General features: G+C 45.8%; 1 protein-coding gene across 2 annotated transcripts in view; it reads right to left on the bottom strand.

Annotated features, from left to right (window-relative positions):
• The window catches only part of LOC8030832 ((Lyso)-N-acylphosphatidylethanolamine lipase), a 28,808-nt gene extending 10,344 nt beyond the window's left edge, over nucleotides 1-18,464 (bottom strand). Inside the window, exons 1-4 of one of the 2 annotated variants that reach the window (XM_029980095.4) lie at nucleotides 18,230-18,464; nucleotides 10,096-10,244; nucleotides 9,281-9,580; nucleotides 3,440-3,700 (exon numbers count right to left, since the gene is read on the bottom strand). In XM_029980095.4, coding sequence (XP_029835955.2) covers nucleotides 3,440-3,700; nucleotides 9,281-9,580; nucleotides 10,096-10,244; nucleotides 18,230-18,321 — 802 coding nt within the window. In that variant the 5' untranslated portion in view covers nucleotides 18,322-18,464. The remainder of the gene's footprint in view (nucleotides 1-3,439; nucleotides 3,701-9,280; nucleotides 9,581-10,095; nucleotides 10,245-18,229) is intronic. The other variant, XM_029980096.4, reaches the window with a different exon arrangement.
• Between the last annotated feature and the right edge of the window lie 6,636 nt (nucleotides 18,465-25,100).

The following is a 25,100-nucleotide window of genomic DNA, read 5'->3' as shown; positions in this document are numbered from 1 at the left end:
TGACAAGTAGACATACATGTACAGAATCCATAAATGAGAATAATCCAAGACCAAGGATCACATAGAAAGGGGGGCAAACCCACACGGGGTCTCAAATAGAGCTCAATGTTTATTAATCCGACAACACAGCAGAACCGTCCTTCCTTCCAAGGAGATGCATACCACCCAGGAGGTCGAAAAGCTATCAGGCGAATGTTTCCCCTCACAAACATATAAGCACATGCCTGCCACAGCACAGTGCTTGTAAGTCTGCTTGGGACTACTCCCCCACCTTCCCCCTTTTCTCACATCAACAGTTCAAACTAGCTCTGTCCCTGAGGCAACTCAACTGCCCAGAGGGCAGATACCCTTCTACTACTATGTTTCACCACACAAATGCTCCCACACACAAGTACATATGCTGCCAGTTGGGCAACAGACGGCTTCTGCTAATCCCTATAACCCTGAAAGTCTAGCCGACAGAACCATCTGGCAAGCTCGACCGTGGCCGTCTCCTTTCCTATGTGTTCCTCAGTTTCAGGTTATTGTCGATAGGAATAGCACCAGCTAGCTTGTTTTCTAAATATTATTATAGTTATATACACAATGTTTTGTCTAAAACTGAAATTTACAAAAACCACAATTGAAATAGAGAAATGCTTTGTTTATATAAGTTATCGGCTGTGGCGGATGCCAGGACTTGAGTGATACGATCATTAGCAAGTTATTTGCCCAATATTAACTAATTAACTCATTAAATATTTGTCTTAGAATGCAAGTTCCAATCAGAGACTTGCAGCCCTCCTTCAAAGCTTGCCATAGCAGCTGTCAGCTTTCAAAAAACTAAATTCTGCTTCGTGCAATTTTAGCGGTGAATTTAAGCCGCTAAAGGCAGGAGATTGCCTACTATGCGCATGAGTGAAAAGAAGTTCCACCACGAAGGGATTTAATCACTCAGTAGCATAGGGGAATTCAAAAAGGGTCACACTTAGTGCATTCCTAGTACAGTCTGCTGCAACATAAGACGTGGAGAAGTCTCCCTCCCCCTGCTGTCCCCTCTCCTCCCCTCCCTCCTCCTCCTCCTCCTCCTAAAATATAACATAAAATAAAATAGGTTGGAGGCCAAAAAACGACAGATAAAAGTTAGCGCGGTCCGGGCATTCTTTCTCCTTGCCCCCTCATGCCTTTTGTACTGTTACATTTTCCTTGCAAGTTCTGCACACAAAACCTTGCTTTTATGCTCTGGAGCAGTGGTTCTCAAATGGGGGTCCGCGAAGGCATTCTGGGTGTCCGTGAAGCCATGCCTAATGAATCAAGCCCGGCAATAAAAGTTGTCTTTTTTCAGATGGAGAAGGAACATTCTAAATTTTGGGTGACTTTTTTCGCGTGTATATGTTAATAAGAGAAATTTACTTCACACAGTCCTTAGTTATATCCATTTATGAAATCATTAACGTAACTAATATATACCTTTCCCTTCCCCTCACCACGAACGGGGTCCTCCATCATCTTTGCCAATCCACAAGGGGTCCGCGAAACATCAATGGTTTAGAACCACTGCTCTGGAGCATGAAATTCACTCCCTTGTGACCATTAAATACAAAGGAGTCAACAATTCTTGTGACGAGCAGAAAATAAGAACAGAAAAAGTGCAAAATTTGGCAATTCAAAAAGATATCTAAAGGCACCTGCCAAAGATTTAGAAGACAAGCACAGAAAACTCTAATCCCAATTTGCAACCAAAAATCTTCACAAAAAAGCAGACCAGTGGGACATGGTGGATGCCCACTGTGTAAACTCGAGAGAAGGGAACATTAACGGGAATGTCGACCGTTGCAATGTTTTATAATTCACCAACTATTTTAGCAAGATTACAAGATTGTTTGGGAGAAAACAAAGATTAAGAACGATCACGAGACTGTCATTGTAGAGTGCAACCTCGGGACAAACAACCAGATCAACGCTTGGAGCTTACCCTGCTACTAATAGGTTATCCCACTTATTGTTGACCGATACATCAAAAAGTCATGTCCGTGGTTTGATGAATGCACGAGTCAGTGAAAGGAAGTGGTAAAGCGACGTCTAGTCACGAGTCCCCCCCCTCTCCCTAGCAAACATTATTTGTCCACATTTCTCCGCTTTTCTAGTCTAGATGAATTCCCCAGAGAAATTCGGCCGTTTCCTATTGGAGGGCAGACAGCACGCAAGTCTCACCCTCACGATAGCCGTACCCTTTATGCTCTTATTTCTTGGTTTTTGCGCCGCAATTACAAGCCCCAAAAATTGGATGCTACATCCTCTTTTGACTGAACTTCAATCTCAATATACTGACATCACCTATTACATCAAGAGTTTCTTGCATGTCCCTGAGACAACATTTTCCACATTAATTGTAGTTCTTTATATAGTCCCCTACATCTCCGTCCGTGCACTACGTATAATTCAGTTACTACACTTGCTTTCGATGCGTGCAATAGTTTAGGTCATCCTAAACTATTAAATTATTAAACATTCTCAATTAATGAAGTAAATGCACACAAACAAACATCACAAGTAAAAATTATGTAGTAAATGTGTGCAAACACAAAGGGTACATCCTAAGGTATATGTCTTTCTTTGAGCTAATTACACCTTTTTTTTTTTCCCCTCTAATACATGAAATTATTTTACACACAAAGAGGTTACAGAATGAAATTTTAAATTGGAACATTCAAGTAATCCTTGTATTTCTTTTAGAAGTTGCATCACATATGTGAAGATTAGAACATAATCATATTTTCAATGCTGAGTAAGTATGCACTCCTAAAATTAGTACAGAGGTACACACTCACATAACTACCATTGAAATTAAGATTTCTATCACCCCAAATGCAGCCACTGTTCTGAGACACATGGCTGTCTGTTTTGTAGCCCAGTTGTCTTATCTGGGCACAGCTGGACAGATGATCAAGCCTGTCACACAGAGAGGCTTCTGATGAATTGCGAGAAAACCGAGAAACTTAGCGGAGAAAATGAATTTGTGTATAGGTCATGCGACGTCAATTCGCCCATTAAATTTAGCGGGGAAACTGAATAGGCCTTTCGCAAAGCATGTAGCGTCGTCCGCGGCGCTGAAAGGAATGCTAGGAAACCAACTGGTTGTAGCAGAAGACAGAGGCAACCTTGGAGGCGACGGCGACTGGACAAAAGCAAGCGAGCAACTGCGCTATCCTCTCCCTCTCCTCAGTGTTACGTGGGTCAAGGAAGAGTCTACAGTACTTTGCACCCGACCTTATAGGATTTTTGCTAAAGGTCTACTGGTGTATAGGCCATGTGACATTTTTTTCCCAGTTAGGGAAATGAGCAGATGGACAGACGAAATTACAGGATTAAGCAGTTCCGTTAAAAAACACTCCATGCTTCAAAAAGTCAATCAATCAATCAATCAGTCTGCTACCCCACCCGGCCTAGACCTACGCACCCCAGGGTCCAGCCACGCGCAAGGCCACCAATGGGTTGAAGGGGCTAAGCAGGGTGGAAACGGCCCGCACCCAGGTGGGCAGCTGCAGGGCTTTGGGTGACGGCACCCGACGCTCGGGGAACCCCCACGGGTCTGCCAGCACCAGGTGCGCCACCCTCTCGGGAAAGCGCAGCGCATACGAAGCTGCCAGAAAGCCGCCCATGCTGTGGCCCAGCAGCACAAAGCGGTCCAGGCCTACCTGGGCACGCCACTCCTCCAGACCTGCGTTGGAATCGGCAACACTCTTTGGCCGCCGGCCAAAACAAGGAGCTCACGTCAGGAGGAGACGCCACTCTAGTCCGCACTCCTCTCGCGCATTTGTCTTCCCGCGCCGGTGTAATCCGCATTTGCCTCCTCGGATGAGCATTGGAGGCGTTTAGCGGGCGTTACGACGCCAAGTGGCACAAAAGAGGGAAGAGGCAGATGCCCTATTCTGATGGCAGACAACAAACTGGACACTCTCGACGAATTCAGCAGAGTAAAAGAGGGAAAGGGAACGCACTTGATCCCGATGGCAGACGACAAACCAGCCGTTCTCAACACTTGGGCAGTTGCGGTGGGCTGTGCCGCCGGAACTGCCCCAACATCCCGGTTCCGTTTCTCTCTCTCCTTCGACCCAAGTGGAACGGTCCACAGTCGCCGACGGAATGAGAATGACGGGGTATTGTCTTTTGAATGCCTGGCCTACAGCACGTGCTCCGTGCCTTCCGCCGCGCTTTGGTGGCACGTGCAGGCTCGAGGTGCATGAGAAATTGAAGCACTATCGAAAGTAGGAAGCTCGCACTGGAGGCAGGACAACCGAAGCTCTTCCCCACCGTTCTCACCTTGTCAGTAACCTTAGGGGTGTGTGAATGGCGGTGCAAATCATATAGTGCCGCGTCTACCATAGTTTTCCCAGTGCAAAGAAGAGCCATTACATACCATCTCTCTTACAGTGTTGAAGCTAGCAATGACAATGCACCATTCGATTTGAAGCAGTAGTCACTCGCCCCTACCTGCTACCCTCTTTGGGGACGTGTTTTTGTCATTGTAATTTCAGACAGTACTTTAATAAGCGCAAGTGTGGCTGGGACTATATTTCGACAGAAAAAGAGACACGACTGATTTCGCGTATCGCCTATCCTGTTTAACTCTTTCCGTGCTACGCCTATCGGACGTCGGTTACCCGTGGTCAACGAACTCAACACGCCGCCAAAGTCACGTTGCACCATCTCGAAGAATGGCCAAGGAACTACAACTTTGGTTTCGATTTCGGTTTGCACTTTCTACCAAGCTGCTGAGCTAGCAAAAATAAATCTCTTCGCGACGGTGGCACTTGTCGAATGCGGCGTCTGCTGACACTGGGGGACCGCTACAAAGATGGCCTCAATCACACAATTTAACTGCTTTTGCTGATTTTTTTTTTTTTTTTTCTTTTTTTGGATGACAGCAGCAGTGAGGGTTGTGGATGATATTGGATCATTTAATTCGAGCTTCTATAGCGATGTTTCATCTCCAAGGCACAGAATGTCGACAGGTACTCGTTGAAAGGCGTTGTTCTAGCTTTCGAAGCTGTCCTGAGCCGGGGCACACATTTTGTGTGTGCTGCAAGCGATAAAAACACCAGCAGAGAAGAAGTTAGAGCAGTGCTATAACAAACCAAGATTTTTTCAGGATGTTTAAAACTCGAGACGACTGTGGCGAGTGAAAAAATATAAAACTTTGAAGTCAAAGAAAAATTCACAGGAGAAGACGTCTCAAATGCAGCTAAAGAGTTTATTTTCTTTTGCTCCTTATCTACCCCCATAGACACCAACAACTCCTCTCCCTAACGTACACTTCATTCACAATGCACCGATTGGACTCTTAGGTACACATGTATCAGTGTATAGACATCTCCAAGAGGTCATTCGGTGACTTATTCATAAGTACCAAGGGTCCAATCGGTGCATTGTGAAAAAAGTGCATGTCAGAGAGAGGAATTGTTGGTGTCTATCAGGGGTAGATAAGGAGCGAAGGAAAATAAAAGATTTAGTTGCATTTGAAACGTCTTGGCCTGTGAATTTTTCTTAAACTTCAAAGTTTCCTATTTTTTCTCTCACCACAGTGTCGGGTTTTAAACATCATGATTAACTGTCACCAGCTCGCCTGCACACTCACCATCTTTTATCAAGATTTTGTGCAAAAAAAAAAAGGAGTCCTCCAGAAGACATGCATCTCTGCATGTAACAGCATCTCTGAATGGCATGATGCCACGGAAGCACACTTACCAAGAATTAAAAAAAGACAGTATCCCCTAGAGCTTTGTAACTTACAGAAGTGATACTAGTGTATGGGGCACATTTTGTATATTAAGGATTTAAAAAAATCATAGTATGACTTAATATAGCCGCAAATATTTACATGGTAACACAGGAGTGGGGGAAAAACGTGACAAAAAGATTTCTGAAGCTTTGTGCAGCCCGTCCCGTTTTTTCCGCCCCTTGGTTACCATGTCAGTATTGAACCAGTTCTCTTGCACACTTGCTTTAGTTGCAAATATTTAGACTTTTTGTTGTCATGTTTGCACAAATTCCAATCAGCAATTAAATTTTACGAACTTTTTTTAAATGTTAGTATAAACCTATTTTTTCTTCTAAAGGGCAGCTTATAGGCTACATTGTGAAGTATAATAGAAGCCACATGCTGAATAGTTCTCAAAAAAAAAAATTATGTCCATCCCTCAAAGGTTACCACTTTCCCTGTGGTACAGAAAGAGTTAAAGGACACATGCAAGGGAAAAAAACATTTTTTTTAAACAGCTTAGATAGAAAAAGGATATCATGAAACGATTTTACAACAACGAAAAAAAATTTTAGAGCTATATTTACGGCGCTATACGAATTTGTAGTTGGCGCTCCCGGGAGCCGCCGCTGGTCACGTGGTAGGCCCGCGCGCCGCCGCGCTGCGTCGCCGCCGCACGCTGAGCGTTGTGCGAACGCCGCTTCAACGCGTTTCTCCACGCCGCCGTCGCCGCCGCCGCCGCACAAGTTCGTCTGCTTCGGGGCGCGCCGCCGTCGTCTGACCGGCGCACAGGTCTATCACGTCTGCTTGCGCTTTTTCAGGAGTTTCCTTTGGGCTCTAAAAGTTACTTATTCATCTTTGTTTTTTGTTATACTTCAAACAAAGATGAATGAGTTACTTTTAGAGGCCATAGGAAGCTTTCGAAAGAGCGCAAGCACCACGTGACAAATATGGGCCCGTCACGTGATAAACAAGGGCCACTTTTCCGCGGCGCCCGCCGGCGCCAACTACAAATTCGTATAGCGCCGTAAATATAGCACTAAACTTTTTTGTTTCTTGGTTTTAAATCGTTTTATATCCTTTTTCCATCTAAGCTGTTTAAAAAAATGTTTTTTTCCTTTGCATGTGTCCTTTAAAGGGGTACTCCACCGATTTTTTGAGCTACCTCAACTAACTATATTTTCTGACTCCCCGGCCTTTACTCTCTCCGGTATGCTATTCAGAATCGCGAAATTCATAATAGTTATTGCGAAATCTGCAAATGAAAATGATGCAAAAACCAACATTCAAATATACGCACGCTTTTCAGGGCCGTAACGTCAGTGGCAGGCAGGCTTGCCAGTCGAGCAAGCAGCCAAAAAATAGAATATGCCGATCATTTGCTCCATACTGGAGCGCGGGTACTGCAGCGAGCTTCCCAAGCATTCATTTGACACCATGAAACTGCTTCGAATCAGTTTAAAACAAAATCTACAGCCCAAAGAGTGAACCCCTGCCTTCCACTGACGTCACTTTTTCACTGTTGCCAGTAGAGACTTCGAGCTTGAAAAACACGGTGAGGACCAAAACTGTAAATTCAATAACTTTGCGAAAAAACAATATTTTGACTTAATATTTGGGATACTATTTTCGCGATGTTTGTTGGTTAGTTTAGCGAAATTTCATGCAAATCTGAGACAATGAAAAAATCGGTGGAGTAGCCCTTTAAAGGGGCCCTGCAAGCACTTTTACTGCTTTTTACTTTGCACCGAACCTGAGCACACTGAATGTAGTAACTTAATGAAACTTTTCTTTTCTTGAATTTCGCTTTATTTTAAAAGTTATAGGCAAATTAAAGTTACAAAAACAAGCAAAAAAATAACCTCCTTCATGACGTCCTTGGTTGCTTGAGTGGCCGTGAACTAGAGGAGGGGTATAGTGAGCTCATCGAGCGCTCACGGCTGCCGCACTCCATGTCGACGGCGCGAGAGGGCGCCACTAAAGCAGGATCTGGATACGCTGTATGCAGCGGGCAACCAGAGCGGCTCTCATTGCATTTGCTGCGCGATTAAACACTAATTCGGCATGACACTTCATTGGCCACAAACGACAGCAAACACGGGGTAAAGATCAGATCAGAATGGGAGCCACTTCGCGCTGCCATACCACGAAACGGCCAAACTGCAATACAAAGCTGCTCGCCGAAGGCCTTCGGAACGCTTGGAGCCGGTCGGATCCTCCAGTCCGTGAACGACCGCAGAGCCGCCGCGTACATCCGGGACCTTCCCGTGTCGGCGCCTGATCCCACTACTCCTTTCTAGTATGCACCGCCTTTTCCACCGCTTGGTGGCGGGTATGTCAAAGGGTCATTTCTTGTTTCCGTACTTTATAAACTGCATTTGTTTCTTTTCTCATCTAAAATACTGAACAAAAACTACTTTCATAAATAATTGAAACGGTTCGCGCCACTTATATTTTGTATTTTGACTAAAAAGAAGCTTCTAGCGGCTCCGACCAGTAGTAAGCCCAGGACCAAAGACGTCACATTTCGCGCGCTTTCGGAACCGCGGGTCGCCCCCGGCGGTGGAGGAGATTTCCGCGTCGCCCGGTGAAAATATGATGCACTGATATTTAATTTAGTTACTCTCTCCGTACCCGCTGGCTTGCCCGAACCCCAAGAGACGTGGAAACCGCAAAAAAGGTAGACGCTTAAATATGATTGCAGGGCCCCTTTAAGCAAACAATTTATTCAGCCTGAATATCCTTATATCTACGCAGATTTGTTGCATAAGGTTGATTATACATTCCGAAATCTACAGCAGTACACTGCCATTTCTTTTATTTTCATAGCTTTGCCTCAAAGTTCACTCAGCTGACCAGTAGATTTTGCTAGACTAGTAACTCAAACATCATGTCAAAATATTTTTTTTTTGCTTTATTTTGGTTACTATTTTTTTTTTTAACTGAAAGCTTCTACTGGCAACACTTAAAACGTGATGTCGGCAGCAAGCACAGCTATAGTTTGGGCAGTAAAGCTTGTTCCCAAGTGATTATAAGAAGTTTGATTATGTGAAATGAATGCTGTAAGCTCACTTTAGCACTCGTTCAGCAGAAGGAAAAAATATGAGTGAGATCCTGTTTTCTGGACTGGCTGCACATGCTTAGTGCCAGTGAGGGCTCACCCCTGCAAAGCATGGGAGCTTCATTGTTGGTGCCGATATCGCTTTTATTTGACACGTTCTCTACAGCTATTCTGAATTCAGCAACACTAAACAGTATGCTGGGAGGAGTAAAGCCCAGGTCAGGCACGTCGCCAGGGGGGCGGCCCATGGGGCCCGGGCCCCGCCCCAAAATTCCCTTCCCCCCCCCTCCCCCCTCCCCTTCCCCCCTCCCCCTCCCCCCCAAAAAAAAAACTCCTGGTTACGTGCCTGGCCCAGGTATTAATAAAATGTAGTTGGTTCGGGTAGCTAAAAAATCGGGGGAGTACAAATTTAGGCATGCATCAAACTGGAAATCTCAAACAAATGAAGGACAACAGAGGAAAACAAATTGCTAGCTTACTTTGTACAAATTGGTACTCCGCTTCCAACGAGTCACTGGACAGTCGCGGACGTGAACTCCTGCCGAAGCCCAGGGTGTCAAAACTGTACACCGTGCGGTCCTCGCTCAACTTATCGAGGTTGAGCAGCCAGAGCGCCACCCCAGATGCAAACCCGTGCACAAGTACCAGAGGCACACGTTCCTCTCCTGGCGGGGGCTCGTTGGTGGGCCCCATCTCAATGGTCCTTATCTGATGACTGCCCTTGCATTTCAGGATCGAGTCTATCGTAACAAACTTGGACTGGAATGGCTTCTTCACATCTGCAGAGAATGCAAGGGAACATACACAACAGTACATAAATCAAAACTGCTGCCAACACAGAATGTGCTTGATATTACAGCTGTGCTGTCAAGAAGAAGCACGAGTTCCTTCTCAATATAGTTCCCTACCATTGGTCCACATTACTGTACATGCTAGAACCAATGGTGGTTAGTCATTCAGTAAGGCCATGAATCCAAACACACCAATGCAGACTGTGTTAGTGAAATGCATTTGACTTCAGCAAAAACCACAAAGACAGCTTTGAATATCAATCAGCCTTTTACTAAAAGAGGCAAGTATTTCATGCCCTGAAAAAGGCTGGTCCCTTCATGAAATGTATTCTACCTTTCAACTGAATGTCCCTACCTTGAAAAGCACCTGAGCCAACAGAGGTAAACAAACCAAGAACCAGAAGGGCCACCCTGCTAGTTAAGCCAGCCCATAGTGTTAGGAGTCCAGAGAAGCGAGGCCAGGTGAAGAGGTCCCACTGCCATCAGAGGTGGCGTTCACTCACAGGCAAGAAGTCGTCTCTCAGCCTCCTCCAGCCGCTCACTGGAGGTGGGGCACCAGCGCAAGTACTTGGAGATCCAGCTGGGAACAAGGTCAAGCAGGGTGCTCAACAGGGAGTCCAACAGGAGGCAAGCATGCTTCAGCAGCCACAACCTGCACCCACCACATCACCGCCCAGCAAAATCACTCGCCGCTCCAATGCATTAATAGCCAAGGGAGCAAATGAAGCGGCGTCATGGGCCCCTCCCAATACCGAGTATTTGTGATGCCATGTGCCAAATGAGGCCCTAAACATTATTCACCGACAGTTTTAATCGCACCATAGGAGCAGAATTTTGACGTGGGTTTAGCTACCGCAATATCCCGAAAGATGGCCCAGCTAAAATCGAGAGAAAATTGGACTAAATGAAGAATGGGCTAACTTTCAGTGTGCGATCAAGAAAAACTGGGGGAAAAAAATGCTATTTTTGTATTCTGGGATCTGCCAGTTGTTAACACATTGGGGGGCAATGAAGCATATAGATGACTGTTCTCTCCAGACAGCAATGTTTGCTTATCTCCCGCCTAGCTAACCCCCTTTTGGCCAAGGTCACCATTGGCCCGGGCACTGCAATGACTAGAAGTGGGTTATCCTTCCGTGTTTTTGAAAAACAAAAAGCAAATCATGCCAAAAATGGGAACGGGCGGGGGGGGGGGGGGGGGGGGGGGGGGGGGGAAGAGGGGGGGATATATTTTGGGGGTGGGTCATCTCTTAGAATATTATGGTATGTTTATCAGGGGGTGCCCCTGTCACACAGCCTCTTTCTACTTTTACCGCTTGCATGCTGAACCTTGCAGCATGCAAGGTTCAGCATATGCTTCAGGAAGCACTGTCGAGCAGTGAAGTGAATGATATAGCCGTGCTAGTGAAATTTCATACGTTGTTTAAGTTCTCGCACAATCCACAAGCTCTAGCAATATCTCCCCCATACACTTGTGACTGGAGTAAGCTGGCACAAGAGAGCACATGGCAGACATGGAAAAATCACTGTGCAAAGATACCAGATGTGCCACCAGCCTCCCTAAGCACAAAAGGTGAGCTTGTATCACTGGCCGGCCTCCTACCCTCGATTATACCTAGTAATCTGGCGGGCTACACAGCTATTTTATCCAACCACCATCAGCTTGCCAGTAAGAGTTCAAATCGTTGTATCTGTAAGTTCCGTGAGATGGACACATCAGTTTTGAACTATGCATGCCAGTGATGATCTGGAAAATGGTATGAAGTGGCAAGGTGGTGGGTGTGTCCAGACAGAATGGAAGAGAAGCCAATATGCAACCCAATTTGTAAACACTTAGTAAACTTGGGCATAGACCCCATCCCCAATTATGGAAGAAAACAAAAATAAAATTACAACCACGTTTTTGTTCCCCTAAACATTGTTCCTGTCACCGAAGCTGAGAAGGCCTCGATGAATGCCACTTGCTTTGCATTCATGATCCAATAGATACCTTGGAAGGAGGTCATAAGGCTTATATTATAGCAAGTTCTGTTGATGCCATATTACCTTCAGCGTTTCCTTGGCACTGGAGGACTTGGCACTCACGACAAACAAGAAATTATGGCCTACACCACATGCAATGTGTCAGATACAAACAACAGGGCACTTTTTTTTTTATAATGCAGTTAAGTGCTGGCAGGACAGGCTTCCATGTTATGAAGGACCACTGGGGGAGGTTGGTGATGAACAAAAGGGATTCACCTGGTACTAGACTACCAGTGTGGCAGATGAAATTATGCTAGTGTACTTGGATGGATGGATGGATGGATGTTATTGGCTATACCCCTTGTAACGGGCGGTAGCTTGTGCCACCTAGCCCAAGTCTTAAAAGACAAAAACATATGATTCCTCCCACCCTTCTAAGACCAATTTTCTCCCCCTAACTATCACCAGGCAGTGTGAGATATCACTAGGATGACCTTCGGGGGATTGGGCAAAAAAAACTAAAAACATCACCCCCTGGCTCTTCCACCCGGCGAGGGAGTCGCCGATTTTCCTCTGGTCAAACCTTGTCAACGTTACTCCAGTACCGGACCCACTGGGAGACAGGGTTGAGACTTGGGGCCGGAGCCACGCGGGAGGGAGACCCAATTTTCCTCTGTCCCGCCTGTCCCCAGCTGTGCTAGTTAGTTGTCCATAATTCAATTTTCCCTAGATAATTTCCACCAATCTTCTAATCACCTCTTTGTCACCGTAATCCTTTTCTCTTCTGTCCTTCCATCATCGTCAGTAAAACCCAAGGCACCAGCCAAATTCGTTACACCTTTAGGGAGGGCAGGGTGAAGCCCCGTGCACTTCAAAACCAAGTGCTCTAGTATCTCGCTATCATTATGGCAGGCGGCACATAATGTGTGTCTCCTGAAATTTAGCCCTATACGTCCTCGTCCTCAAAACTCCCGTTCTCGCATCGAACAGCAAAGAACTTCCCAGTGAATTGTCAAACACATTTTCCTTTCTCATTTCCTGCTTTCGTGACCTGTTCACTGTTAGAGCTGATTTCTCCTGCATTCTTCCCTCCTACATTTTCTCTGCCTCTTTCACCCCCTTTTTCACTTAAATCACTTAAGTAGTCTGTTCGACCCCATCACCAGTGTGTAGGTATTTAAATGTAAGCTTTCGGGTTTGGTCTGTCCATTTTGTGTTTAAACTTTTCATGTATTTCATGTATATTTACTTGAAAACCTTTTGTGCGCACCACGTACCATCCATTTCAGTCAACCTTTGTTCAAATTTCAACTTACTAATTGCCTCCCTGCTCTCAAAAGACGACCATCCCATGTACCCCTGTACTCCCTCATTTGGTGTTTTTCCATGTGCCCCCAGTGCCAATCTGCCTACACTTCTTTGTTGAATTTCTAATCCCGATTGAATCTCCGATTTCATGCAGAGTACTCCATTGCCAAAAGACAGTCCTGGTACAATTACTCCTTCCCATATACCTCTGACCACTTCATATCTATTTCAGTTCCATAGTGCCTTGAGCTTCATAATAGATGAATTTCTTTTCCCTTTTCTAATTATATTCTCCTGATGTTCCTCTAGATATTTCCTTCCCTCGGTGAGCCAGACTCCGAGATATTTGTATTTTCCTACATGGTCTATTAGAATGTCTTGTATCGTCAGAGGTTCCCTATTTTCGTTGTTAAACAGCATTACTTCAGACTTGTCACTACTAAAACTCATGCCCAAGGCGTCCCCTTCCTCTCCACACATTCCAGCTAGTTCTTGTAATGTATCCTGGTTATCTGCCATGAGTACTATGTCAACCGCATATATCAGTCCTAGTACTACCTCTACTACATTTCTCGACATCTTGTAAACCCTGAGATGGGGAACGATAAAAAAACGGACGAACACACTCTATTACTGCTTACAATACATTTCTCCCTCCCTTCCATATAACTCGCATCAAAACCTAAGTTGCACTGCTCTAATTTCTTTTCCACTTTACTGAGATATATCATGACGAGCAGAGGGGACAGTGGACACCCCTGCCCAAGTCCTCTTTTTATTGCTGCGGGTTATGTAGTTCCTGCTTCCCATGTTTTAACTACCTTATTGTCTGTCTACACATGCTGGAGAAACCTAACTAAATTTGTATCTAAATTATGCTCCTTCAGCTGACCCCAGAGTTTTTCCTGGCTCACATTATCGTACACTCCCTTGATGTCCAAATAAGCTAACCATAAAGGAGTTTGGTTCTTCAGTACTATTTCTATACACTGAGTGGTGATGAATAAGTTATCTTCCAGTCTTCTAGCATTTCGGAATCCATTTTGAAGCTCGCCCAGTATTTGCATATCTTCTGTCCATTGCTCCATTCTACGCTTCACTATCTGCATAGCTAATCTGTATAGAACTGAAGCTACCGTTATAGGGCGATATGATTTAATGCGGTCTTTGTTTCCTTTGCCTTTATATATTAGTCTCATTTTACTTAGTTTCAATTATTGGGTACCTCTCCTCCCATAATTACTTGGTTAATCACAGACTTCAATCGACTTCAATTTGCTTGTTTTTCCTAGTGCCTTTATGAGTTCCATGGATATGTTGTCTGGGCCTGTCACTGTCCCTGTTGAAACCTTACTTTCTGCCTTGTCCCATTCTTTCGAAGTCGTCTCCATGGTTACACAATTCTGTTCCTCCTCAACACTGCTGCTGGCCGCGCTATTCGCTGTCTCCCTCTGCTCAAGCTGGGAGAAAGCCTCTTCAATTGTCTGCCTAATATACTCACGTGCCTCTTCCCCCTCTACTCTTCTCCTCTCCTGTGTGGTCAGTAAGTGTTGGACACCCACTGTCTTTCTCCCCTGCACTTTAATATGCTTTCAAACCTTTTTGCCGCATTCCTATCTTCTTTATTAATTTCCATCATCCACTGCACTCCTGCACTTCCAATTTTGGCCTGTATTAAAGCTGATGCTTCCCATTTCCGCTCTTGGAAGTTCTCCCATTTTGATGCTACTTCAGCTGGCAAGGCTCCCCTTTTCTTTGCCCACCTATGCTCCTTAGATGCATCTTAGTGCCGCAATATGGTTGCTTTGACCTCCTTATCCCACCAGCTTCTTGGTATGTGTCTTTGTTTTTGCTTTCCTCTTTGTCTAAATTGATGCTTCTCTAATTCTTTTTTAAAGATTCCTATTAGATCCTCATACATCCACCCCCTTTCTGGTTCTTCAGATTCTCTGTTCTCAATGCTTTTCAATACTGTATTTGAGCTTCACTTAGTTTCGGCATACCCATTCGTTCCTGAGCTTGCTGTTCTGGTTTGGATGCGAAAAATTTGATCTTAATTTGTTTGTGGTCACTCCCTAAGCTTTTTGTACCTTCCTCATCTATTTCCAGACTTGTTAACCTGTCATACAGTTTGTGAGACATAAGGCAGTAGTCTATTGTTGAGTGTGAGTTGTTTCATTCCCACATCATTTTGCCATCGCATTTTACTTGTGCATTAACTAACACTAGGTCCAAGGCATCACACAAATCTTCTAGCAGCTTTTGGGTTGTATCTGTGAATCCGTCAAACTCTTCTAAGTGGACATTTATGTCTCCTATAATAATTATTTCCTGATAAAGGCCAATTTCTCTGATGTCTCTTGACATACATGTAAAGTGTTCTGTATTTTCCTCCCTTGAGTAATGTCCTGTTTTCAGGTAAGAAAACTCCCGAAGTGTGTTCAGAGCTTTTACTTTACCTTTCAGTCAGAAGTGTTCTCAGCAGCTTTCCTTCCCTCTTTCCCAGTCTTGTCCTCTAACTTACATGCCTAGACCTCCACCTTTGCATTCATGTCCCCTCCATTTGCTTCCCATCCATGAGTAGCCTGGTATGTATAGTGGTTCCTCCTCATTTCTAAGGTGTGCTTCTGCTACCCCATACACTGTGAAATTTTCAGCATTTAATCGTTCATTAATCTCATCCCACTTTATTGTTTCTACCTCCCTGCATGTTTTTAAACATAATATATATTGAGCCGATTTTTCTCTTACTTCCACAAGGCTTTCTCCTGTCCTTCCTGCTGCTCTTGCGGTACTCGCACCCAGGAGCTTCTTCCGACTCTGGTACTGGTACATATGGTACTGGTGCATCTACACCGGTGCCCTCCAGGCTCTGTGGGTCCCCAAAAAAGCTGCAACATGCCGACCCAGCCTCTCTCCTACTCCCCTACCTGTGTCTGGACTGTAGTGGATTCCACCCCGTGTAAAAGGGCAGGAGCCAGCCACATAAACTTCCCAGTTTATCTCCCAAGCCCGGACAAGTGGGATAGTGCATATTTCCACATGCCCCCTCTCACTGACCGCTCCTAGTTTACCCAGTCCTGCCTCTATTTGTTTTCCCAGGTTCTGGCTCCTCCCGGTTTTCCCCCTCCATGTTGTCCCACAATACCTCCTCCGCTTTGGCAATGGCATCTAACATGTACTTTCCTGGCTGGACCTCTACTCGCACCCTGTTGTCCTCTTTCACCTTGCCTAGCACTCCCTCTACGATACCTACCATGTTGGAGTCTCCCACTACTAGGACTCTCCTACCTGCCGACGGCTGCCCTCCCTCTCCTGGCACTGAGCTGCTACCCCCTCCATTAACCACCGGTACCAGGCTGGGCTCTCCCAATCCAGCTGTTTCCTTCTCCTTTTGTGCAGCTTCACTATAGATCCTAGGAACCACCTTTGTGCCTGCACTGCTCGCTCTCTGCTTTCTAGCTCCTTTGCACCATAGGCACTGCCCTCGCTGTTGACTCCCTCTTCATCTCTTCCCACTGTGCTTCTAGGTCGACTATCTTCTCGACCACTACTTTTGAGAATGCCCTGCAATTCTGCCATCATTGCTTGTCTTTCGTCGCTCTTCCCTTTTCTTCTCAAATTACACCATGACACACTCCACTCTATACTTGCACTCCTTTTTTCGCTCTTCTAGCCCTCCCTTCCACACTTCCCCCTGCCTGAACTCCTCCACCTGCTTCCCCCTTTCCTCGTTAAGCTCAGCCCCCATGTGCTCTAGCTTGCCTTCACATTCCTTGGTAAGCTCCTGCCATCTCACTTCAGGCTCGCCCCTCTTCAACTCAGTGACCTGCGTCTCGAGCAGGACACGCTTTTCCCGCTTTTCCTTCAGTTCCTCCTTTATCTCTTCGAATTTATCCTTCCACTCTCGTTCTAGCCTTATCAGGCCTTCCTCAATCTTCTCACAAAGTTGGCAAGCGAAGGTACTTTTCTCTGCGTCAGCTGTGCTCCCAAATTTCGTTTCTTCTAAATAGCATCACCACTTGCACTCTCCATACTCCACCATGTTCAGGTCCCCCTTGATCTTCTTCTCTTTTCTATGCATCGCCTAGCTACTCAAAAACCCGCGCGTCTATTACAAAGAAAAAGCCCGCCAAAATTTACACAAAGACCGACCCTATTCTATTTTCTCACGGCCCAGCCGGCCGCCTAGGTTAACCTGAATCCCGCACCTTGCCACTAATTAAATCTACCTCTATTATACCATGTATGCTTTAAACGCTAAAAATACCATGCCTTGAAGGTATGGGTTGTTGAAGCAAAACCAAATGTTTTGCCGCCGTCAGTGGAATAGGACAGTAAGCGAGTTAACTAGAGACACAGGCAAGCCGGTGTGGATTCACCCACCACCCGTCTCCGATTTGTGCGAGACCAAAAGAACCTTTATTGAACAGACTGGAAAAATGTCCATAAACTTTCTGCAATATCGATAACGCCGGTTCACTTGGGGTTCTACGGTGAAACGTAACTCCTTCCACATATCTTCAATGCGATAAGCAATCCCTCCTCGTAGCGGCTGATCCATTAGTTGCGAAAGAGTGCCCGCGAGAGGTGCTTATGCAATAGGCGGTAACTGCGCGTGCAACTAGCTCCAACTGGACGGCATCTCCGCGCTGAGAGTCGCTTTTCGTCAGATTACGTCTTCCTGGAACCAAGACAAACAACAAAAAGAAACGAGACCCATTTGTGCATGGCACCAGGCTGACGAAGCCATTTCTCGTCTATCTTTTTGACCGCCTGCTCAGGAATACAAAGCTACGACTGTCCCTGGGCAAAACCAGCTTTTCCCGAGGAACGTTAAAAACCCGCCATTACCAAAGCAATTCAAGGCTGCCGTGACGGAAGCGGCTATCGTATGCACGTCATTCGCACAACATCGAAATACGTCACTAGAACTGCTCCAACCACAAATTGAAGGTTCAAGGTAAACGAAATAGAACAAGCTGTCATTCCGCCGACACCAGCGAACGTGCTCGTGAATTTTCGGGAAATTTTACATAATAAGGTCAAGCTGCACCAGAAATACAGCAGCAGAGATATTAAAAATAACGCAGAGAAATTAACTTGACCACGAAAGCACGAAGTACTTGTAAAATCCGCATTAAAGTTGTTGTGAAACTGACCGATCGACCGTACGCAGTTCGTACGACGCTACCGTATTTTGAGGTCCCCACTGAATGTCAGTCTTTTGACCGGCAATATTACCTTCATAAGGGTTGAAACCAAAAGTTCAGTAATAAAATAAACCCCACATCCTAACGTCTTCGCGCTGTATACGCGCACAATGCAGATGACACACTACTTTCGAGGTTCATCGGTACTTACCCTTTTGAAAGCTCCGACGACGAATGGTCTGGTACAGACATCCTAAATTCAGAGCCGATTTCTTTCAACCTACTAAAAAGCGTTAGCAACATAGACCACTTTTTGCTTGATGCAACGTCAAAGACGGCTACCAGCTCGTACTACCCACCACACAACTCATTGAATTAACAACGCCGACGGAGCCCGCAATGCCCGCAATCATCGACGACCTCCTCAACTCTGCATGAGCGCTGGCTCTTTTTTAAAACTCTTTTCGCCCCTGAGTGACAAAGAGGGCGCCACGTTCCAGTCAAGTTTCGTATTGATAAATAAAAATCAAATGTTAATTTTTTTTATAAACTTACTTTCGCAACCGCAGAGCCTAGAGTGTTTATGTTATTTTGTCAACGTACACCACGTGTTTTACACTAGCTTCATAAACTTGCACGTGCGCGGCAAAGACGAGGACAAAGGGAAAACCGTGGGACCGTGGTGAGAACGACGGGTCCATATCAGAAGAGCGAATGACATTTTAGCGAACGGCGACATTTGAGCTAATCATGTCGTATTACACCTGAGACTGCGGTGGAAGAAATCGGAAGAACTTTCAGTAGAAGGAACAGACACAGAGAACGTCTCAAAAGTTGCGACGTTCTCTGTGTTGTTGAGACGTTCTCTGTGTCTGTTCCTTCTACTGAAAGTTCTTCCGATTTCTTCCACCGCAGTCTCAGGTGTAATACGACATGATTAGCTACCACCAGCTCGCCTGCACTCTCACCGTCTTTTGACATTTGAGCGAATGGTCGTTTTAGCGAATAACGGGGGCGCGCGTTAACCCATCCGTCGCGCTGCGCTTTACGCCGCTTCGCGGCGACAGTCTACGGCAACTCATTACAAAAATATGAACTCACTTGGCCCACCCGAAAACGCCGCTTCGCGGCGTCCTACTATTCGCTAAAGTGTCGTTCGATGAAACGTGGGCGTTCGCTAAAACGTCATTCGATCAAGTGAGTGCCTCCCAGGACAAGGTAAGAAGACGACGACACAAGGCGCCCTGTTGATTGTCCAGGGGGTCCTCATGCGCGCCTTATGTTCAGATTGTCTTCCTCGCAGAAAACCTTTAACGTCACAGTGTTCCGTGGGTCTGCGCAGGCCAAGCTGTCATCGCCAGGGTGGAAAAAAATCAAATGAATAATATAGTAATCTTTATTCAGCATAAAGGGCTGCGACACCACAGAAAGGCCATTGGCCCATACCTGAGGCCTGCAGTGCCGCATTACTACAAACAAAACAAGGTAAGATTTTCACATCAAACATACACGTACACAACACACAAACGCACATGTACGCTCGCGCATACGCACGCGCGCGCGCGCACACACACAGGGGTGCGGGGAAGAGAAAGGGAGGGTAAATCATTGTTGGTTGGAGGTAGACCTGTGCGCCGGTCAGAAATCGCCGGCGGCGGCGTTTTGACGGCGCGGGGATCAACGGATCGGCGGCAGCGTGGCGCGGGCGCGGAATAGGGTGTGTGTAAATTAAAGAGTGAGGGGGAGAGAGAAAGGACTCGTTTGAATTTGAAAAACAGGATGCAAATACCATAAAAAAGGAACGGTGAAGAGTGCGTCTGTTAGAAGAATCAAGTACTTCGGCTTCTTTTTTATTCTCGTTTGTCAAAGAATATGTCGCCGGCTGGCAGCCGCGGCGCAAGATCCTCCGCAAGACGAGGACCGACGACAACAGGTATTTTATCACCGCGTTCCACCTCACCACGCGCTTGTGCGCCCCGTGCCTAACAAGTCAACCAAGCACGCCCTCCGATTTATAGAACTCGTACTCTCATTCGGTACGCCGCAAGCCGTCATCATCGACAACGACAGGGTCCTAACCTCTCGTTCGGCTTCGTGGTACTTCGCCGACAGGCACATATAGAGCATCCCTAACAGTACTTTACGCTCCCGAAGCTAACGGCTTTGTCGAACGCGCCAACGGAAAAATCCTTCCATGTCTGCGCGAAAGAACGTCAACGGCGACATCGACCATTGGAGCGATTATCTCCAGGCAACCAGCTTTCAAGTGAACCAGCAGCCGTACGCCGGACTCCAGACATCACTGTTCGAACTCCTGTTCAACTTTGTCCCACGTCGACCAATGGAAATTTCCCCGCTTCCCGACGAGGTCGGCGACGTCCGCGCGAACTGCGACGCTGTAAGCGCGAACCTCGCTTACTTTCACGGCATGAAGCATGGCTAGACGCATAACAGAAGATCATGACAACATTAACAAAATGTTGGAGGGCGCAAGGATTTTGAGCTCGGGAGTGTAAGCTAATACGGCAAATACGCTGGCGGCAAAGACCCGTGAGGAGAGCCTCCCCGACTCGACCGGATGGGGGCTCGACTTCGTCCCCCGATGCTGGATCCCGGCGTGGAAACGAGAAAGAAGGACTCCTAGAAACACGACGTGACAGGAACAAGCCAGGCGTGTAGATCAAAATAATATACGTTTGAAAGAAGCCTGAAAACGGACGCGAATATATCCCTCTTGTATCAAATTATTTCACAAAGTTTTCATTAAATCGTTTTGCGGTCTACAAAACCGTTCATTCCGTTATAACACTTTAAAAACACAGGCGAGCTGGTGAAGAACTTCCATAGTAACGGGAGACACGGAACGATAAAAATAATGGTCAAGACAACAAGTCTCAAACACAGCTTTTATACCCGTTTTCACGTCAAGAACTCTAGTAAAAAGAGTCCGACTCTTTGCGAACCATTACTAATTTCCACCTTTATGTGGACAATTAATATATATGTAGCTGGATTCTACTATATGTATTATCAAGACGTACACGTTCCAGCGCCAAAAGCATCGCTTTTTTCTACGACAATCAAATCTCGTAAGACTTGTGCCCTCCCCCTATGTAATGCCTTCGGGCCCTGAGGGTACTTTCATAAATAAATAAATAAATAAATGCTCAAAACGTTTTTTTTTTTTCTTGAAAAAACGGGTATAGTTTATTTGAACAACGAACGCTCTTATATATACGTCAAGACCCTCACCACCAAAAAAAAAAAAAAAACTCTTTAAAAAAAAGGGTATCACCATAAACCCTTTTGTCCCGTATAACGCACCCCAAAACTTTAGTTTGACGCACAGCGCACAGACGACCATACATTCTTACAAGATGCTTGATAACGGAGCGATATAACTTATTACTAAATAGCTAAAGTACGTATCATAGACCACAGAAAGAAAACACTGAGGTTTTGCAGTACGGCCAAGAAAACCCCGATTATTATTATTTTTTTTTTTTTTAGTCAGTAAAACGTACATTAGCTATTTTAATATGTTGTACCACATGGCTATCAAGCCTCTCGTGAAAGTTAGTACTGTCAGATCGACGTCTGAAGTTTTGGGGTGTCTTATATGAGACAAAGGGTGTAAGAATACACCCTTTTTTTATAGTGTAGGTCACTGAAAGCCGGACATTCAGACAGATCCAAATGATTCATGGTCACACCAACCTGCCACCCAGACGACCCCGCTTGATGACTGACCAGACGCATGCGATAACAGGCAACTCCATCAGAACCCTTACTAATATGATACACGCGTGACGAGATGTCCCTATAGAGCGTGCAATTCCCTTAAGTCGATGAAACGATCGTGTCGACAAAACGTGTGTCCGTGAAACGTGTGTCCATGAAAAGTTGTCTGCGATACGTAATTCCACGAAACGAGTTTCGACGAAATGAGAGGGTCCCGTGCAGCACTCCTGTCTGAAAAGTTACATCTGGGTTCTTATGTTGTTGTTGTTGTTGTTTTTTTTTTTTTTTTTTTCTGGCGCCCCTGAGGATCATTAGAAAGGGGGTTGACCTTTCTAATTTGTGCTGAGCTTTGAAAACTAAATTTACACTGAACTTATTGGCCACTGATATAAAGTTATGAGAGATTCCATGGTAGTAAGGCACACGCACAACATTCTTCACAACCGGTTTTTCCACAGGAGCCGGATTAAACCTTCAGCACCTTGAGCACAACTCTAACAATTACATCGTGGTGATGGCCCGCTTCCTAACGACGCATCTTTTGCAACTCAACTGCCTCACCAACCCAGAACATACGGGATTCTTTACAGGCGTTATCCATCGCAGACGCCACTCTTAACTATTTTCAAGTGACAGCTGTCAGCTGCCAACAGAGGCTTGGCTGATTCCTTGCCGTACCTCCAGCACATGCCCTTTATCGTGTGCAACAGTAGGTCTATAAGTACTTAATTGGACTGTCGCGATGGCACGGTTGTGCGGTCCAATCGACAAGGACCGCACATCCGTGTCAACGTAAACATAAATCTCGATTAAAAAAAAAAAAAAAAAAAAATCTCGGACAACACTGGAGCAAATTAACGACCCTGTTTTTGAATAAAAAGATAACCATCAAAGTACCAGTGGCAGACTGCAACTTCAATAGATTATCATCACACCACCTCTTGACCCTTATTAACAGCTCCGACTTATCCATAGAGTAACATAAGTCCTTAATTGACGTCCACAGTTGTCACATCGCACCTTCTCCCATGATGCGGATGGTAGACCGTTTCCGCCTCCCGCTAAGCACCCGGATAGCGCTCCGTAATCCGCCACAAGACCTTGAACTATGCAGACAAGGCTGGCGGCGCGCATGCGCAGCTGCGGCGTTTTCTGGAGGGATACCGTAGCGGAGGAGAAAAACGGTGTACTACAATTCCCTAATATTTCAATCAATTGCTCAGAGTTTTTGAGTGACAATGGCCTGTTGCTTTACTCCTGTCAGGCATTTCGAGATAAAAACCGACAAGACCTTCTGCCAAGCTCAATTTTCGTTCACAACCATTTTAACAATTACACCAGGATGGGATTGTTAGTTGTGCTCAGGGTATAAGGAACGTACGTTTAATCCGGCTCATGTGAAAAAAAAAAAAAAAAGAAAAAAAAAGAAAACGGTTTTAAAGAATGTTGTGTGTGTGCCTTAATACCTTGGAATCTCTCATAACTTTATATCAGTGGCAGAGAGGTTCGGTGTAAATTTAGTTTTCAAAGCTCAGTACGAATGGAGAGGTTAACCTCCTTTTCGGGTGGTCCTCAGGGGTGCCAGAAAAAAAACGTCTACAACACGTGCCGGAACTATTAATGGTGTCCGCCTCAATTATCTCTCTAACAGTCTTATCATTGTGCCTAGCGATGAACAGTGGAAGAAGCAAATAATGGTTTGCACCTGCAATCATGCGTGGTTTCAATGACCTTGCAGAAAAAGAGATAGTGTATTTGCGGTCCGCGGCGGGGCCACGGATTGGTTGAGATGTACGTGCGGTGACGCAGTGTGTATCTACGCTGAGGCTCTAGGATTAAATCAGTGCAAAGTAAGCGCGCTCTGTGGTGTTCTTCCTCTGTCTATGTCTTCTTCGCACAATACCAACTCGCGCAACAATCAGCAATGGCAGGAGAGTTCTGAGCACACCGTCCTTGGCATTGTACAGTGATATGAAGAGTTTTTTGTGTCTCTATAAGGTATTGTTTTGTGGGTTTTTAAGAATTGTGAGGGCTGTGCTGGAGCTGTAGTTGCCTGTTATCGCATGTGGCTGGTCAGCCCTCAAGCAAGGTCATCAGGGTGGCTGGTTTGAATCATATGGGTTCTGTCTGAGTGTCCGGCTCTCGGTGAGCTAGTGAAGAGGTGGTGTTTCTTTTTTGGTGGTGAGGGTTTAGAGTATATGTAACAACGTTCGTTGTTCAAATAAACTACAAACGGTGTTTGAAATTTATTGTTTTGTCCGTTTTTTTTTTTTTTTATCGTTCCGTGTCTCTGTTTTTTATGGAACTTCTACATTTATTGATATATTTACAGGAGTAAAAATGAAAGAGAAAAAAGCACACAGACACCAGTGTATCTATTCATTTTTTATGCATAATATAGTAGGTAAAACTCATACGGAAGCAGAAAAAAAAAAACACCAATAACCCCCCCCCCCCCCCCCAAAAAAAAAAAAAAAAAAAAAAAAAAGAAAGATGGCGGCGCCGGCGGCGCGCCGGATCTATTGTGCGGCGGCGGCGGCGGCGTGCTGGCTCTGGGGATTCCGGCGGCAACGCAGGGCGGCGAGAGCAAAACAGGCGGCGGCGGCGGCGCGGGGTGGCGGCGCGCAGGTCTAGTTGGAGGCGTTGGAGGGGTTGGAGGTGGCCCGATGCCTCCTTGCTCCAGGCTCTGCATCTTTAAAGGGCCCTGCAATGACTTTTTGACTGGTTTTATTTTGCACCGAACCTGAGCGCACTAAACGTAGTAACTTAATAAAACTTTTCTTTTCTCAAATTTCGCATTATTTTAAAAGTTATAGGCGAATTAGAATTACAAAAACAAGCAAAAAATAACCTCCTTCATGACGTAGTAGGTCCTGGCTTGAGTGGCCATGAACTAGAGGAGGGGTAGTGAGCTCATCGAGCGTTCACGGTTGCCGCACTCCGGGTCAACGGCTCGAGAGGGCGCCACTAAAGCATATGTTGGATAGGCTCTATGAAGCGGGCGGCCGGGGCGACTCGGCATTGCATTTGCTGCGCGATTAAAGACTATTTCGGCATAACACTTCATGGGCCACATACGACAGCAAACACGGGGTAAAGATCAGTTCAGAACGGGAGCCACTTCGCGCTGCTATGCCGCCAAATGGCCAAATCGCCAGCAGGGCCCGCGCCGAAGGCCTTCGGAACGCTCGGAACCGGTCGGATCGTTGAGCCGGTGTACGACCGCAGCGCCGCCGCGTACATCCGGGGCTTTTCTACGCTGGCCGTTCGTCGTAGCCTCATCCCACTAGTTATTTCTAGTATGCGCCGTTTTTCCGCCGCTTGGTGGCGGGTATGTCGAC

Source organism: Ixodes scapularis, unplaced genomic scaffold (genome assembly GCF_016920785.2).
Source record: "Ixodes scapularis isolate PalLabHiFi unplaced genomic scaffold, ASM1692078v2 PGA_scaffold9__187_contigs__length_104089568, whole genome shotgun sequence".
Lineage (NCBI taxonomy): Eukaryota > Metazoa > Arthropoda > Arachnida > Ixodida > Ixodidae > Ixodes > Ixodes scapularis.
Note: the sequence above shows the minus strand (reverse complement) of the source record. Positions and strands in the feature narration are given on the sequence as shown.